The sequence below is a fragment of the Podarcis bocagei genome (genome assembly GCF_964188305.1).
Source record: "Podarcis bocagei genome assembly, chromosome: 12".
In the NCBI taxonomy this organism is placed as follows: Eukaryota; Metazoa; Chordata; class Lepidosauria; order Squamata; family Lacertidae; genus Podarcis; species Podarcis bocagei.
In genome coordinates, this window is record NC_138137.1 from 58,106,295 (window position 1) to 58,122,993 (window position 16,699).

The 16,699-nt window shown below is 45.5% G+C and overlaps 3 protein-coding genes across 3 annotated transcripts in view; 1 reads left to right on the forward strand and 2 right to left on the reverse strand.

Annotated features, from left to right (window-relative positions):
- The window catches only part of LOC308569544 (uncharacterized protein), a 201,715-nt gene that overhangs the window by 124,757 nt on the left and 60,259 nt on the right, over positions 1-16,699 (reverse strand). The window lies entirely within an intron of this gene.
- Positions 1-16,699, forward strand: part of LOC308569628 (cytochrome P450 2C25-like) — a 189,277-nt gene that overhangs the window by 14,629 nt on the left and 157,949 nt on the right. Inside the window, exons 8-9 of the mRNA XM_081163775.1 lie at positions 1,068-1,209; positions 3,378-3,787. Coding sequence (XP_081019901.1) covers positions 1,068-1,209; positions 3,378-3,559 — 324 coding nt within the window. The 3' untranslated portion in view covers positions 3,560-3,787. The remainder of the gene's footprint in view (positions 1-1,067; positions 1,210-3,377; positions 3,788-16,699) is intronic.
- On the reverse strand, positions 7,408-16,128 carry LOC308569719 (cathelicidin-2-like). Its single transcript, XM_081163975.1, has 4 exons — positions 15,491-16,128; positions 13,469-13,576; positions 11,473-11,556; positions 7,408-8,554 (listed from the first exon to the last, which is right to left on the reverse strand). The coding sequence occupies exons 1-4, from the start codon at positions 15,674-15,676 to the stop codon at positions 8,447-8,449; spliced, it is 486 nt and encodes a 161-aa protein (XP_081020101.1). The 5' UTR covers positions 15,677-16,128; the 3' UTR covers positions 7,408-8,446.

Genomic DNA, 16,699 nt, shown 5'->3' on the forward strand with positions numbered 1-16,699 from the left:
GAGATAGTACCAAGGGCTGGAGAGAGACCCCTGAACGGCTGCATTTGGTCCCTGCCCCAAGCTTGCCCAACCCTGTCTTAATGCAAGACAGAGGCGCCAGTTTCTCCGGAGAATTGAGGGGTCCGGACGCAACTTCACAATGTCCTGATGTCATGCGCAGAGCCTTCTGAACATTGGGGGGGCCTGACCCCCCAACAAAAGGATCGGGGGGCAAACTGCCTTGCCCCCCAAGAGCCTCACCCTTAGGGCCAGGCTACATTTACATGTTCAGGTCCGTTTGCACAAAATTTGCAACAATTACACTGGTGGCTTTTCAACCGAATTCACTGTGCTGGTTTCAACCCTTCAGGCCTTTAAGGGTTTACTGTCTGCATTAAGATTTTATTAGCTTTTCATAACTTTAACCAACTCATTCCAGATTTCAAATTTGTTACCCGTTTGTCTTATTATTTGACTTCCCCCTCTCTTTCCATGCCCTTTCACTTCCTGCATAATATCAGACATTTCACCTAATACATATTCCTCTGTTATATCACCTATTTCATCTGATACATCTCCCCCTGTTTCATAGAATCATAGAGTTGGAAGAGACCGCAAGGGCCATCGAGTCCAACCCCCTGCCAAGCAGGAAACACCATCAGAGCACTCCTGACATATGGTTGTCAAGCCTCTGCTTAAAGACCTCCAAAGGAGGAGACTCCACCACACTCCTTGGCAGCAAATTTCACATATTTCCACATATTTCATTCCACATGTTTCATATATTATAGCTTTATTCCCATTGCTCACATTTCAAATCCTGCCCACAATTTCATTTGGTTATGTTCCCCCCCTCCAAATAATCCCCAAAAAAGGCTTCCACTCACCCGTAAATTGCCCATGGTATTGATTTCTTATGTTCGCCGTTAACTTTGCCAGTTCTGAATAGTTCGTTAGAGAGGAGTTGCTTTCTGGACCACCTCTGCTCCCTGGAAGCTGCCTGAATATTAGCATCCTGGAAGAGAACCACAACGAGCTCTTCCAAAGTAGGGCTTGATGTATTTTGCCTTCTTGGCTTTCCACAACAGGGTTCCTCCGTCTTCCCCATCCTGAGTTCTGCACTGCACGACCCCAAGCAATACGACAACCCCTTCCAGTTCACCCCAGAACATTTCCTGGATGAAAAAGGGAATTTCAAGAAGAACGGAGCCGACATTCCCTTTTCCACAGGTGGGGATCTCTACCTTTTCCTTTCCCACAAAAAGTAGTGGGTCAGATTCGATCGGGGCTGGGAGCATAGCTGTCAAGCGTCCCTTATTTGGAGGGACAGTCCCTTATCCCAGCGCCATGTCCCGCTTCTGTCCCTTATTGATGATGTCCCTTAAATAAGCTACTGAAGGTAATGGGGCCCTTTCTATGTCCAGTTGTCCTTTGTCAACAACAAATTGTTGCTGTTTTTTGTGTTGATTATATGCTATATGGTAATTTATGGACCTAATAGGTATCTAAAGCCATTTGCACGCAACAAAATATGTATTTTATCAAAGTAATTGCTGAGCCCTTATTTTGGCTGCTGATCCCTTATTTCTGAGGCTGCTGGTCCCTTATTTTCAAATCTGTAAGTTGACAGCTATGGCTGGGAGACCATTTCCTTCACAAAGGGTCACAACTTCTTGTGGGTCACATGTCAGCAGGGCGAGGGGGGGAGAGTCAATTTTACCTCTCTATCTTCTTTTTTAAAAAATTAATTTTTGCCTATGTTTTCCAAACAAAGCTTCACATCACATCGCATCATCTTCATTTGGGTCATTATAGCCCGAGACTTCCATCAATCCTGTCTAGTGATTTTCAATTTTGCTATCTAATCTTGCATTTTATTATTATAATGAATGCTTTTAAACTTCCTTTCCTGATTATTTCCTTCCTAAATCATTTTGCAATCATTTATATAGCCCCCCTTACAAAACTTCTTGTAAACCTACAAGCGATGTTACATTAATGCAATTGTCTTTCAAATAAGTCATATATTTCTTCCAATCCTTAAGGAAGTCCTGGTCTTTCTGGTTCCGAATTCTCCCAGTCAACTTTGCCAGTTCTGCATACTCTATCATTTTTATTTGCCAATCCTCCTTTGTTGGTAATTCTTCCTGTTTCCATCGCTGGGCTAGTAATACTCTCGCTGCTATAGTTGCATATAAAAACAGATTTTTGTCCTGTCTATTAATTTCTGTACCTACAATGCCAAGTAAAAATGTTTCTGTTTTTTTCCGCAAATGTATACCTCAACATTTTCTTCATCTCATTATATATCATTTCCCAGAAGCATTTTACTTTCTTACAATACCCCACCATGGAGGTATTCCTCTTTCTGGTTTTTTAACACAAATTATTCTCTGCATGTTATAAAAAAATGTAAAAATCCCTAAATTATCCATCTATTATATTAACAAATAAATTTGTGTATGTTTATTCAAAACCTGCCAAGGAGTCCAGTTCGTTTTGTTGTTTCTTTAAGTACTTTGTAAATGGTTCCCATTCTTCTTTAAAGTCACGGTTGTCCTCGTCACACACTTTGTACGTCAATTTTGCCAGTTCCGTATAGTCCATCAGTTTCTCTTGCCACTGCTCTTTTGTCGGGGTTTCTTCATTCTTCCATCCTTGTGCTATTAAGACTCTTGCCACCGTTGTCACGTACATAAATATGTCCTTCATCTTCCTTCCTTTTCCTACAATCCCTAACAAAAATGTTTCTGGCTTTTTTTTTGCAAATGTTAATTTAAACATTTTCTTCAACTCGTTATATATCATTTCCCCATATTTTTTAATTTCCCTGCAATCCCACCACATATGGTAGAAAGTCCCTTCTTTTTCCTTACATTTCCAACATATATTTGAGCTGGTTTTATACAATAACTGGTGTTATATGCCTTCTATACATCATTTTCCTGTAGTTTTCTTTCAGTAGAGAATATTCCTCCGTGAATACAGTGGTGCCCCGCAAGACGAATGCCTCGCAAGACGGAAAACTCGCTAGACGAAAGAGTTTTCCATTTTGGAGGTGCTTCGCAAAACAAATCTCCTATGGGCTTGCTTCGCAAGACGAAAATGTCTTGCGAGTTCCTGCGGGGTTTTTCCCCTTCCCCCCCTTTTTCTAAGCCGCTAAGCCGCTTATCAGCTGATCCGATAAGCCGATAAGCCGCTAAAAGCCGCTAATAGCGCTAATCCGCTAATCCTTCAATGGGCTTGCTTCGCAAGACGAAAAAAACCGCTAGACGAAGAGAATCACAGAACGGATTCTTTTCGTCTTGCGAGGCACCACTGTATCCCTAATCTTTTAAAAAAGCTGGCTAGATTTGGGAAATACCTGGACTGCAGCGTCTCCTTTCTTCCTCCTGCAGGGAAGAGAATCTGTCTGGGTGAAGGATTGGCCCGGATGCAGCTCTTCCTGTATCTCACCACTATTCTGCAAAGTTTTCATCTCAGACACCCTCCGGGAGTCACCAAAATTGACCTCACCCCAGAGGTCAGCGGCTTTGGAAACATCCCGCGCCAAGTCTCCATCTGTTTTACTCCACGCTAAGCGGCAACCTTCGCTCCGGTGGTCCTCTTTGCCTGCTCACAAGGGTTTCCGGCTTCCGTGAGGATCAAGTAATTAAATGATTGATTGATTAACCGTTACTATAGGAGTGAAATTGGGTGAGACGCTTCTAGGGTGCCATTTTGGGGGAGACGATCTCACTTTTATTATTTAAATTTGTTTTATTAAGTTTGCTTGACCACATTACATTGTTATACAGTGGTAACTCAGGTTAAGCATTTAATTCATTCTGGAGGTCCGTACTTAACCTGAAACTTTTCTTAACCTGAAGCACCACTTTAGCTAATGGGGCCTCCTGCTGCTGCCGCGCTGCCAGAGCACGATTTCTGTTCTCATCCTGAAGCAAAGTTCTTAACCTGAAGCACTATTTCTGGGTTAGTGGAGTCTGTAACCTGAAGCGTATGTAACCTGAAGCGCATGTAACCCAAGGTACCACTGTACAGTGGTACCTCGGGTTACAGACGCTTCAGGTTACAGACTCCGCTAACCCAGAAATAGTACCTCAGGTTAAGAACTTTGCTTCAGGATGAGAACAGAAATCGCGTGGCGGCAGCGGTAGGCCCCATTAGCTAAAGTGGTGCTTCAGGTTAAGAACAGTTTCAGTTTAAGAATGGACCTCCGGAACGAATTAAGTACTTAACCCGAGGTACCTGAGGTACTTTTGCTTTAGTTTTATCTAGCATATATACAGAAATCATTCAAACACTGTCATAGACACCACACCGCTATTGTATTTCATTAAATATTTCTTAATCACATCCAATTTTTGAATAAAGTTTTGATATATATTGCCTCTCAGCCTATTTGTCATTTGAGCCGTCTCGGCAAATTCTACCAATTTATTCTGCCATTCTGTTTTAGTAGGAACTCTCTCCCCCTTCCAGTTCTGTGCAACCAAGATTCTTGCGGCCGCAGTTGCGTACAAAAAATATTCTTTTGCATTTTTTGGTAACTCTCTACCTACGATTCCAAGTAGGAAGGCCTCAGGTTTTTTGGAAAAAGTTATCCTTATATTTTTTTTCAGTTCATTGTATATAACATTGGGGCATGACCACCACATATGAATCAGGTTTCCTTCAGAGAACACACACCGCCAGCATTTGTTCGAGATATTTTTATACATCTTAGATAGCTTTGATGGCGTCAAATACAAAAAAATGACAATCTCATTTTGATTGCGTGCAAAAGAAGCCAGATGATTTGCTTCCTCTGACTCACACTTGTGTGCATGAAAGGGTTAACCTGAGCTCTGAAGTCAAGTTGCCACTATGGATAGAGCAGGCTCCCAGAAGCCTTTGCTTCCCCACCCTCCCGCTTTCTCTCTCTCTGCAGCTTTCCTCAAAGAAGGAGCCATGCAACTTGGCTCCCAGCTCAGCAAATGAATAATCTCTCTGAAAGGAGATTTCTACAGCCTGTATCTTTGCTAATGGAAAGACTGCGTGATTCTTTTGTAAGATAACCGAGTTCTTTCTTTTTAGGTCAGTTGGAAAATTTTCTCCTTTATTTTACTGGCAGCAGATGGAGTCTTGTTTATTGTAATTTTCAGAAACTCTGTGAGTAAAGATCTAAGCTAAGTGTCTGTGATTTATTCTAACCTAAGTCTTTTCATGGGGAACGTTTCTTTAAAGGTGGACGGGGCTAGATGTAAAATCTAATCATGTTTAAATGTGCTTGGAGCAATTGCCATTGTGCTACCTCTGCTGTGAGCTGTGCGGGTGGAAGGAACTGTCAATTTCAGCTCTCTCAGCTTCTCATTTTTCCAATCTTGGTGTGACGGCCTGGGAATCTGATTCAGAGGCTGAACCGGAGGAATCCCAGCCTGCACAGGAGTCCCTGCCTCCAGGGCCAGCTGAGCTGGGGCAGGGGCTTGAATCTGAAGGGCCCTCACCTGTGCTGGATCCTCAGGAGCAGACACCAGCTGAATCCGCTCTGGCTCCAGAGGTGATCGAGGACCGAAAGGACTTCCGGGTTGGCGCCATCGCCGAATGGCGGACTCCCTCCGAGCTCCGGAGGGAGTCTGCTCGGCAGGGGCTGGGTCCTACCGCGCCGGCGACGCGGGGACCCTTAAAAACCACGGGCACGGAGCCCGTGGACATGGGGACTCGGCTGGCACCGCTAGCGCCCTCCCGACTCGTGAAGGAGCCTTTTTAAAGGCTTCGGATCGGGTGCTGGGGAGTGGCGTGGTGCTTTGAGTCCACCGCTTCCCCTGCCGAGCGCAGCCGCATGCCATTCGACAGAGAGCGCTGGCTTCTTCCATTGGAAATTCGGACTATCAACAACAACCCGTGAGTAACTGGGAAACCGGGTACAAAAGGAGAAAAAAAGAAAAAAATTTCGGATTCGGCACGAGCGGGGGTGATCTAAAAAGGAAGTCAGTCCCCCCCTGATTGTAAACATTCTAAAACAAGGACTGGGTAACCAAGATCGAAAGAGAAGTTTATTGCTGATAAAAATCATTAATTCCACGATGGGAAATTACAAGAATTGTGCTGGAGGAGAAGAGTGGAGGGTGAGAGGGAAAATGCAACCCCCCCTGGGAACCGGGGCGATTCGTAGAGCCTGGCGAAGAGAGACGGAGACTTTGACAGCTGTCAAAGTAGCTGTCAAAGCTGGAGAATATAAAGAGGACTTTGTTACAAGGATTTTGCTGGCTAATTCTGTTATAATTTGACATAATATGGATATAAACTGTCGGAAAATAAGGAACAACAATTTGACTTTTGGATTAGAGGATACAAAGTTACTACAATCCCCCTAGAGGGGTTTCGGGACATTACAAGTGGTCATAGAATCATAGAATCATAGAATCATAGAGTTGGAAGAGACCACAAGGGCCATCGAGTCGTACGTGGAAAATTACTCTGGGATTCGCACAGGACTTATCTTCTGGGAAAGCTGCAAAACTGAAATAGTATTTTGTCTACAGAGGTGTTTACATTAAAAGGAGACAATAGAATTTTCTATTGAAGAAAGGAAGGGACTCGACGTAGGTTTTTGTTCCTGAACAACAAACCTCTGTAGAGATACCAGATCTCGGAATAAGAACGTTTTAGCAGCTGAACAAGACAAGAAACCTGAGAAAGTAAGGAATAAAAAGAACAAAGGACTAACTACGACACGGAAAGAACAATGGGAGGAGCAACAAAGACCAAGGAAATTAAAGGCCTCTATTTGACTGGATTTTTGAAGTTAAACATCATTAAAATAAACAAATTAAAAGAAAACCGGCAAGGTGGAATGGGAAAAAATCTGCCCATGGACTTGAGACCTCCAGGCTGACAAAAAAGGGAATTCGTGGAAGGAAATTGGGGTAGATCTTGGGGGAAAATCTTTTTTCTTTTTCTGTTAACGATGAGGGGTGATGGTAAGATTGTATAATTTAAATTGGTTAATGGGTTAAACATATTAAGTTTTAAACTGGGAGTGAGAGCTTGTGGAACCAAATTAATGAAAGGGGAATATAGTCGGGAGGGGGAGGAGGGAGTCCTAGAAAGAAGGTAACGAAAGTAAGGTTTTAAATATATTTCTATCTTTTCTATCTTTTCTTTTCTGTTATATTTCTATATTATTGGAAACTCTAATAAATATGATTTTTTTTAAAAAAAACCCAGAGGTGATGGAGGACCCATTGCCTGCAGGTGCTCCTCTCCCAGCCCTGTCAGGGGAAGGTGAGGTTGCCTCTGGGTCCAGTAACCCTCCAGCCTCTCCTGAGCTGCAGAGGCTCAGGGCAGAGAGGCAGAGGGAACTGGTCTCTCCCAGGAGGAGTGCTCGCCTTAAGGCCAGGAGAGGCGGGTCTCCTGTGGGCTGGGACCAGTCAGCCCAGTCCCAGGTTGCGGGAGCAACATCGTTGGAAACCTGTTCCTGCCAGCACCCTGATCTGCTCTTCTGGAGTTCCTAACCACGCCCGGCTCCTTGCCTTGGACCCTTCTTCGCCCTTGTCAGACAGCATCCAGACTCTCGACCTAGGACCGGACTCAGACCACGCCGCACGGTACCCCCCCCCCCCCGGGACCAGCACACTTAAATTCAATTCTCCGCACAGTTCTCCAGAGAGAGCCGAAAGGGTCTTCAGGTTTTATCATGACTGTACCTCTCTGTACTATATTTGCACTAGGTTGCTGTCATGTCAGAGGCCAAGAACAGCGCCCTCTATCTGCCCTTTAGCACATTGTACCTCCACAATTAAGGGACGCGGGTGGCGCTGTGTGCTAAGCCACAGAGCCTAGGGCTTGCCGATCAGAAGGTCGGCGGTTCAAATCCCTGCGACGGCGTGAGCTCCCGTTGCTCGGTCCCAGCTCCTGCCAACCTAGCAGTTCGAAAGCACGTCAAAGTGCAAGTAGATAAATAGGTACTGCTCCGGCTGGAAGGTAAACGGTGTTTCCGTGCGCTGCTCTGGTTCGCCAGAAGCGGCTTAGTCATGGTGGCCACATGACCCGGAATCTGTACGCCGGCTCCCTCGGCCAATAAAGCGAGATGAGTGCCGCAACCCCAGAGTCGGCCATGACTGGACCTAATGGTCAGGGGTCCCTTTACCTTTACTTTACCTCCACAATTGTTTAAAAAAACAAGCAAATATGCTCAGGCCAACATGGTTTGCTCATGTGTCATTTGGACCAGCCTCGCATCAAAGTCTGTACAGTACAGTTAACAAACACTTGGTTTTGGAGCAAAGAAGGTTTTTATTTTTATTTTTGCAGGGCATTTTATCATTATGCACTGCAGCCTTGTGGAAGTTATCTGGGCTGGAAGAAGTGAAAGAGAAACAGTGTAAAAAGCAAAGCGGAACTTCTAGATCCCTTTAACGTGAGGCTGGTGCAGAGAGCACCTTGGGACGGGGATCATTTAAACTTCCTTTTCTTCTGGAGTTCTCTATCCAAACCGAAGCGCTGCTAAGGCAATCCTCACGCCGTGTCTCTTCACAAATCTTTTGGCTCCCCTCCAGAACCTTCTCCAGCGTCCCCTTGTTATACGACTCAGCTAAGAGATAAGAGAGAAAATAGTGAGTACAAACAGTGAGTGTGCATTTGCAATACTCATTTATTACTACACAAAGCCGATACAGTGGCACCTTGGTCCTCAAACTTAATCCGTTCCAAAACCAAAGCGTTCCAAAACCAAGGCGCACTTTCTCATAGAAAGTAACGCAAAATGGATTAATCCGTTCCAGACTTTTAAAAACCAACCCTAAAACAGCAATTTCACATGAATTTTACTATTTAACGATAGTAAGATCATGGCCACACATCAACTCCTGGCAAATAGAAGGGGAAGAAATGGAGGCAGTGAGAGATTTTACTTTCTTGGGCTCCATGATCACTGCAGATGGTGACAGCAGTCACGAAATTAAAAGACGCCTGCTTCTTGGGAGAAAAGTGATGACAAACCTAGACAGCATCTTAAAAAGTAGAGACATCACCTTGCCAACAAAGGTCCGTATAGTTAGCTATGGCTTTCCCAGTAGTGATGTATGGAAGTGAGAGCTGGACCATAAAGAAGGCTGATTGCCGAAGAATGGATGCTTTTGAATTATGGTGCTGGAGGAGACTCTTGAGAGTCCCATGGACTGCAAGAAGATCAAACCTCTCCATTCTCAAGGAAATCAGCCCTGAGTGCTCACTGGAAGGACAGATCCTGAAGCTGAGGCTCCAAGACTTTGGCCACCTCAGGAGAAGAGAAGACTCCCTGGAAAAGACCCTGATGTTGGGAAAGATGGAGGAAACAAGGAGAAGGGGACGACGGAGGATGAGATGGTGGGACAGTGTTCTCGAAGCTACCAGCATAAGTTGGACCAAACTGCGGGAGGCAGTGGAAGACAGGAGTGCCTGGCCTGCTCTGGTCCATGGGGTCATGAAGAGTCGGACGCGACTAAACGACTAAACAACAACAACAACAACAACAAGACTTCCAAAAATTTCAAAAACCAAGGTGCAGCTTCCGATTGCTGCAGGCACCCTGGAAACAATAGCCAACAGCCGTGTCGGACATTCGGCTTCCGAAAAACGTTCGAAAACCGGAACACTTACTTTCAGGTTTTTGGTGTTTGGGAACCAAGGCGTTTGAGTACCAAGGTACCACTGTACTGAGCTCTTAGGATGCTTTCAAACTCTGAGTACTACCCCAGGGGTGATGAACCTTTGGCCTTCCATTTGTTGTGGAACTACAACTCCCACCAGCCTCAGCATGTAGGCTCAGTGGCCAGGGTTGATGGGAGTTATAGTTCAGCCGCCCCAAAGTTTCCCCTGTCTGCATTATCCAGTCATTGCTTCTCTCCTGAGAGCTACACGCAGAATTGCAATTTGCTTTTCACATTTCAGAACGGGACACATTTTTGGGTTCCCCAACATGGTTTGGGGACGCAGGTGGCACTGTGGGTAAAACCTCAGTGCCTAGGACTTGCCGATCGAAAGGTCGGCGGTTCGAATCCCCGCGGCGGGGTGAGCTCCCGTTGCTCAGTCCCTGCTCCTGCCCACCTAGCAGTTCAAAAGCACCCCTAAGTGCAAGTAGATAAATAGGTACCGCTTTATAGCGGGAAGGTAAACGGCATTTCCGTGTGCTGCGCTGGCTCGCCAGATGCAGCTTCGTCACGCTGGCCACGTGACCCGGGAGTGTCTTCGGATGGCGCCGGCTCACGGCCTCTAGAGCGAGATGAGCACGCAACCCTAGAGTTGGACACGACTGGCCCGTACGGGCAGGGGTACCTTTACCTTTTTAACATGGTTTGATGCAGCCATGCGGGCAAGGGAAGAAAATTCACCTGAGCCCATCATTTTAGAACCAAGTTTTAAAAGCTGCTAGCATTCATCATAGAATCATAGAGTTGGAAGAGACCACAAGGGCCATCGAGTCCAACCCCCTGCCAAGCAGGAAACACCATCAGAGCACTCCTGACATATGGTTGTCAAGCCTCTGCTTAAAGACCTCCAAAGCAGGAGACTCCACCACACTCCTTGGCAGCAAATCCCACTGTCAAACAGCTCTTACTGTCAGGAAGTTCTTCCTAATGTTTAGGTGGAATCTTCTTTCTTGTAGTTTGGATCCATTGCTCCGTGTCCGCTTCTCTGGAGCAGCAGAAAACAACCTTTCTCCCTCCTCTATATGACATCCTTTTCTATATTTGAACATGGCTATCATATCACCCCTTAACCTCCTCTTCTCCAGGCTAAACATGCCCAGCTCCCTTAGCCGTTCCTCATAAGGCATCGTTTCCAGGCCTTTGTCCATTTTGGTTGCCCTCCTCTGGACACGTTCCAGTTTGTCAGTGTCCTTCTTGAACTGTGGTGCCCAGAACTGGACACAGTACTCCAGGTGAGGTCTGACCAGAGCAGAATACAGTGGCACTATTACTTCCCTTGATCTAGATGCTATACTCCTATTGATGCAACCCATCTTAAAGCACTTCTTAAATTTAGTCACAGTCGTGTGAGTACAATAACATCGAGCCCGAGAGAGGGGGGGGTGGAAATGTGGGGGATTATTGCTATTTTCCTACTTTGTACAGGGGAGCATAATCATTCTCCCATGCTTTCTCCCAAAGGAGCCTGGGCTGGCAAACCCATATACTGTATGATAAAGCAACCTATCCTTTTAAATTATTATTATTATTATTACATATAAAAACAATTCCATTTACAAATTTTATTTACAAAAAATAGAAAACCCGACCATCTACTTCCTATCACACTCTGCACATGCTCAAAAGCATTTTTCATCCCAGAATCTGGGGATGAAAAACACCGGGAACGCTGTGCAGATCGGAAGCTGCCTACTGAGTCAGGACATTAGCAGTTATTGGCTCTGACTGGCAGCTGCTCTCCAGGGCTTCAGACGGGGTCTCCGCACATTGTACCCCCACCCCCACCCCGTCCCAAATTTCGCCAGCGCCCTGTCTCTCTTACCTCTTGATCCACGTCCTCACATTGCACGATAATTAAAGGCGGACTTTGCTGGGTCGAATAGAAGCCAGAGCAGTCTTTGTCCAGCTGTTTGAGGAAAGAGGAAAGGAGTAAGTCATCAGCGCTATAGAAAAGTCCTACGTCAAAGGCCCACAGAAGAAGAGATATGGGCCACATCCACTCTAGGCATTCATTGATTGATTCGGTTTGTTTATTTATTTATTTCATAAAATGTATACACCGCTTGAGTGCTAAACAAAAGGGGGTAAACCTCAGAGGTTTACCAAAAGAAAAAAACAATAGAATAAAAAATTGCAGCAATACTTTAAAACCTACAGAACAGCTCGGTCGGTTGGGGTATGAGACCCGTGATCTCAAGGTTGCGGGTTCGATTCCCACATGGAGTGAAAAATTCCTGCATTGCAGGGGCCTGGACTGGATAATAATAATAATAATAATAATAATAATAATAATAATAATAATAGTATTTTATTTATATCCAACCCTCCCCAGCCAAAGCTGAGCTCAGAGTGGCTAACAACAGTAAAAGTAACACATGAAATCACAATCAATTAATTGAAATACGTTCTAAAGTCAATTCATTCTAAAATCAATTCAGAACCAAATTAATGGCAACCATTGGGCTAGAGTTCTGTGAGGAGAGAGGGGGTCAGACTGTGCCCTGATCAAAGACCTGGTGGAACAGCTCTGTCTTGCAGGCCCTGCGGAAAGATGTCAAGTCCCGCAGGGCCCTAGTCTCTTGGGACAGAGCGTTCCACCAGATCGGGGCCACGGCCGAAAAAGCCCTGGCTCTAGTTGAGGCCAGCCTAATCTCCCTGCGGCCCGGGACCTCCATGATGTTTTTGTTTGAAGACCGTAAGGTCCTCCATGGGACATACCAGGAGAGGCGGTCCCATAGGTACAAGGGTCCTAGGCCGTATAGCGCTTTAAAGGTTAAAACCAGCACCTTGAACCTGATCCTGTACTCCACCGGGAGCCAGTGCAGCTGGTATAGCACCGGGTGAATGTGATCCCGTGGCGAAGACCCCGTAAGGAGTCTTGCCGTGGCTCTCCGCCACCCCAAAAAAGTTTTACACATGGGCAGAAATTAAATCATTTTGTTTGTTTATATCCCATAATGAGAAGTGAGGTTACAGGGAACCACGCAGAGGGCCTTCTCGGTGGTGGCGCCCACCCTGTGGAATGCCCTCCTGTCAGATGTCAAGGAAATAAACAACTATCTGACTTTTAGAACACATCTGAAGGCAGGCCTGTTTAGGGAAGCTTTTCATATTTGTTGAATTACTGTATTTTAATATTTTGCTGGAAGCTGCCCAGAGTGGCTGGGGAAACCCAGCCAGATGGGCAGAGTATGTATGTATGTATGTATGTATGTATGTATGTATGTATGTATGTATAAATAAATAAATAAATAAAAAGCTTTGAAGACACTCGAACTCAGGACGCAAGGGAGAAACATGCTAAGAGGAAGGCACACTTGGCAAATCCACACCGTGATCAACTCCCACCCGGAAACCAATATCCCCACTGTGGAAGGACGTGTGGATCCAGAATCGGCCTCCACAGTCACTTATGGACGCACTGTTAAAACTGTGTTTATGGAAGACAATCTTACTCGGCTACGAATGATCGCCAAAGAAGAAGACTATGTTTAGGGAAGCTTTTAATGTTCGATGCATTACTGTATTTTAATATTTGGTTGGAAACCACCCAGAGTGGCTGGGAAGGCCCAGCCAGATGGACGGGGGATAAATTATTATTATTATTATTATTATTATTATTATTATTATTATTAGCCACACTGACTAATAATGTCACCTGGATTCCCAGGCTTAAATGGGGGGGGGGGCGCAGGGCTTGGGAAAAGAAAGCTTATGTGCAGGAACTGTGCCACCTTCCTAATTTATTTGCAGACCCAGCTGCCGTTAAAGGCAGTGAAAAGTTGGCAATATCTTACGGGGGGGGCACCCAGACTTACCCCATCCTCTTTGTATTCACACTGGGAGACATTTTTCTTCTCTGATGTGGGGCAAACCGTTTCCTTGATAGAGAACTTTATAGCCTGGGTAGTTTCACCAGAAGCATCCTGTGGAGACATTGAGCAAAACGGATAGGGGGGAAAATACATTTAAAGAGTTTCTAATTTCCCTCTTCAGCCAGGCTCCCTGAGCAGTTGACAGATACTGGAAAAGACAGTCCCGGTCTTCAGTTTTTACAATATTGAAAAAGACACGACACAAAAGGGGAAATGGACTGGGAGGGAGGAGGAAAGAAGCAAACTCAGGTGCAAGATCTTTGCTACAAATTCTCAACTCAAGATGGAAAAGTGCAAGGAAAGGAGGAAATAAGTGTATCTGCCGTGCTCCTAGAATGAAGAACTTCCTGGAAATGCTATATAATGAGATGAAAAAGATGTTGAAATATACATTCTTAAAAAAACCAGAAGCATTTTTACTTGATATTATAGGCCAATACATTAATAGACAAGATGTCAAACTGTTCTTATATGCAACGACAGCGGCAAGGATATTGTTAGCCCAGAAATGGAAGCAAGAAGAAATTCCGACGAAAGAAGAATGGCAGACAAAATAAATGGACTACGCAGAATTGGACAAAATGACAGGAAGGATTCGAAACCTGCGGGACCAGAGATTTACAGATGATCGGAAGAAGTACATGAATTATTTGAAGAGCAACTGTAATTGACAGATTACGCTAGTAGGACTACAAGGAGTTTTGTAAGGAGAAATATGCGAAGTGTTACAAAACAGAAAAAGACAGAGATATTGGTTATTAGTTTGAAATGTAACAGGGAAAATAAGAAATGCATGCTGAGAGATTAGGCTGGAAAATTTTCAGACAGGACTGATGGAAGTAAAAAAAATTGAATAAGATGTAAAAGTGCAGTGGTACCTCTGGATGCGATCGGGATCCGTTCCGGAGCCCCGTTCGCATCCTGAAGCGAACAAAGTGCAAGTAGATCAATAGGTACCGCTCCGGTGGAAAGGTAAACGGCGCTTCCGTGCGCTGCTCTGGTTCGCCAGAAGCGGCTTAGTCATGCTGGCCACAAGACCCAGAAGCTGTACGCCGGCTCCCTTGGCCAATAAAGCGAGATGAGCACCGCAACCCCAGAGTCGGTCACGACTGGACCTAATGGTCAGGGGTCCCTTTACCTTTACCTATACAGTGGTACCTCGGGTTACAGATGCTTCAGATTACAGACTCCGCTAACCCAGAAATAGTACCTCGCGTTAAGAACTTTGCTTCAGGATGAGAACAGAAATTGTGTGGCAGCGGCGCGGCGGCAGCAGGAGGCCCCATTAGCTAAAGTGGTGCTTCAGGTTAAGAACAGTTTCAGGTTAAGAACAGACCTCCGGAACGAATTAAGTACTTAACCCGGAGGTCCGTACTTAACCCAAAACTGTTCTTAACCTGAAGCACCGCTTTAGCTAATGGGGCCTCCTGCTGCCGCCGTGCCACCGGAGCCCAATTTCTGTTCTCATCCTGAAGCAAAGTTCTTAACCTGAAGCACTATTTCTGGGTTAGCGGAGTCTGTAACCTGAAGCGTCTGTAACCCGAGGTACCACTCTAGAAGGAATACAGTGGTGCTCCACAAAACGAATGCCTCGCAAGACGGAAAACTTGCTAGACGAAAGAGTTTTCCGTTTTGGAGGTGCTTCGCAAAACGAATTTCCTATGGGCTTGCTTCACAAGACGACAATGTCTTGCGAGTTCCTGCGGGGTTTTTTTTCCTCCCCCCCCCCTTTTCTAAGCCGCTAAGCCGCTTATCAGCGGATCCGATCAGCAGATAAGCCGCTAAAAGCCGCTATAAGCCGCTAATAGCGCTAATCCGCTAATCCGTCAATGGGCTTGCTTTGCCAAGACGAAAAAACCGCTAGACGAAGAGAATCACAGAACGGATTCTTTTCGTCTTGCAAGGCTCCATTGTAGTTGCTGCCTGATAGACTAGATGATGGAGACAAGCCAAGGAACTACGTACCCAGTCAGGCTGCGGCTCGGCTTCCAGCAGTCGGAAGGCAAATTCCGGGTTTTGCTCCTGGTTGTAGGTGTCCACGCCTGCCGCCACCACCTGCTCGTAGCTGACGGGGGTGCGGGTTGTGGGGGCTGCCGCGATCACCGCGATGAGCAGCAGAAACAGCTTGCATCTCTGCATCTTCTTCTCCATCCGTGTTCTCTCTCTTCAAGATATCCTCGGTTTGGTACCTTCCTTGGGCTTCAGTGGCTGAGCTCCCTTTTTTATAGCCCACGGCACCCCATGGCCCTCTAACCCCCCTCCCCTGTGGGCTAACGTCCTTCAGCTGAGGGTGCAAGTGTGGTTTCTCTCGCCCGCCCCCCAGGAGGAAGTGCCAGTTTATGTGGGTCCAACTGAAAGGTGCGTCGGGAGAGCGACTGCTGAAAAACCTTCCTTGCAAAACATCACTGAAAGGAGGGGGAAATCCAGGAAGGAGTTCTCTGTCTTGGGAAAGGTTGAGGCCACAGGGGAGTCTCTGCCTTCTCTCAGATAGGAGATCGAATCCTGTTGCCACATCTTGCCACAAGCTGTATATACCATAGACAGGAATGGGGGGAGCCTGTTGATATTCCTGATTCTCAAAGGCTGTGTTCATACTCCAGTCTTCTGAGTTTCCAGCACTCTATTTTCATTTATTTATTTATTTATTTTAATTCACCTTTATTGATTTAAAAGATCATCTTATATATATACAGTGGTACCTTAGGTTAAGTACTTAATTTGTTTCAGAGGTCCGTACTTAACCTGAAACTGTTCTTGACCTGAAGCACCACTTTAGCTAACGGGGCCTCCCGCTGCTGCTGTGCCGCCGGAGCACGATTTCTGTTCTTATCCTGAAGCAAAGTTCTTAACCTGAAGCACTTTTTCTGGGTTAGCAGAGTCTGTAACCTGAAGCGTCTGTAACCTGAAGCGTATTTAACCTGAGGTACCACTGTATTACAGATAGTTACATCAAAATGAAATGCAAAAATGTAATAGAAAAAAGATCAAGAAAATAAAAAGCAAAAAAGAGCTAACAATAAGAAATGAATATTGGTTATAACATCCTGTCTTTTCTAATAAAGTCTTCGTTGCACTTTTTCTATTGTCTTAATTTTATTGCACAGTTTGTTTTATAACTTTTCCTCTATATTCGTCTAGTACAGGGGTCTGCAACCCGCGGCTCCGGAGCCACAG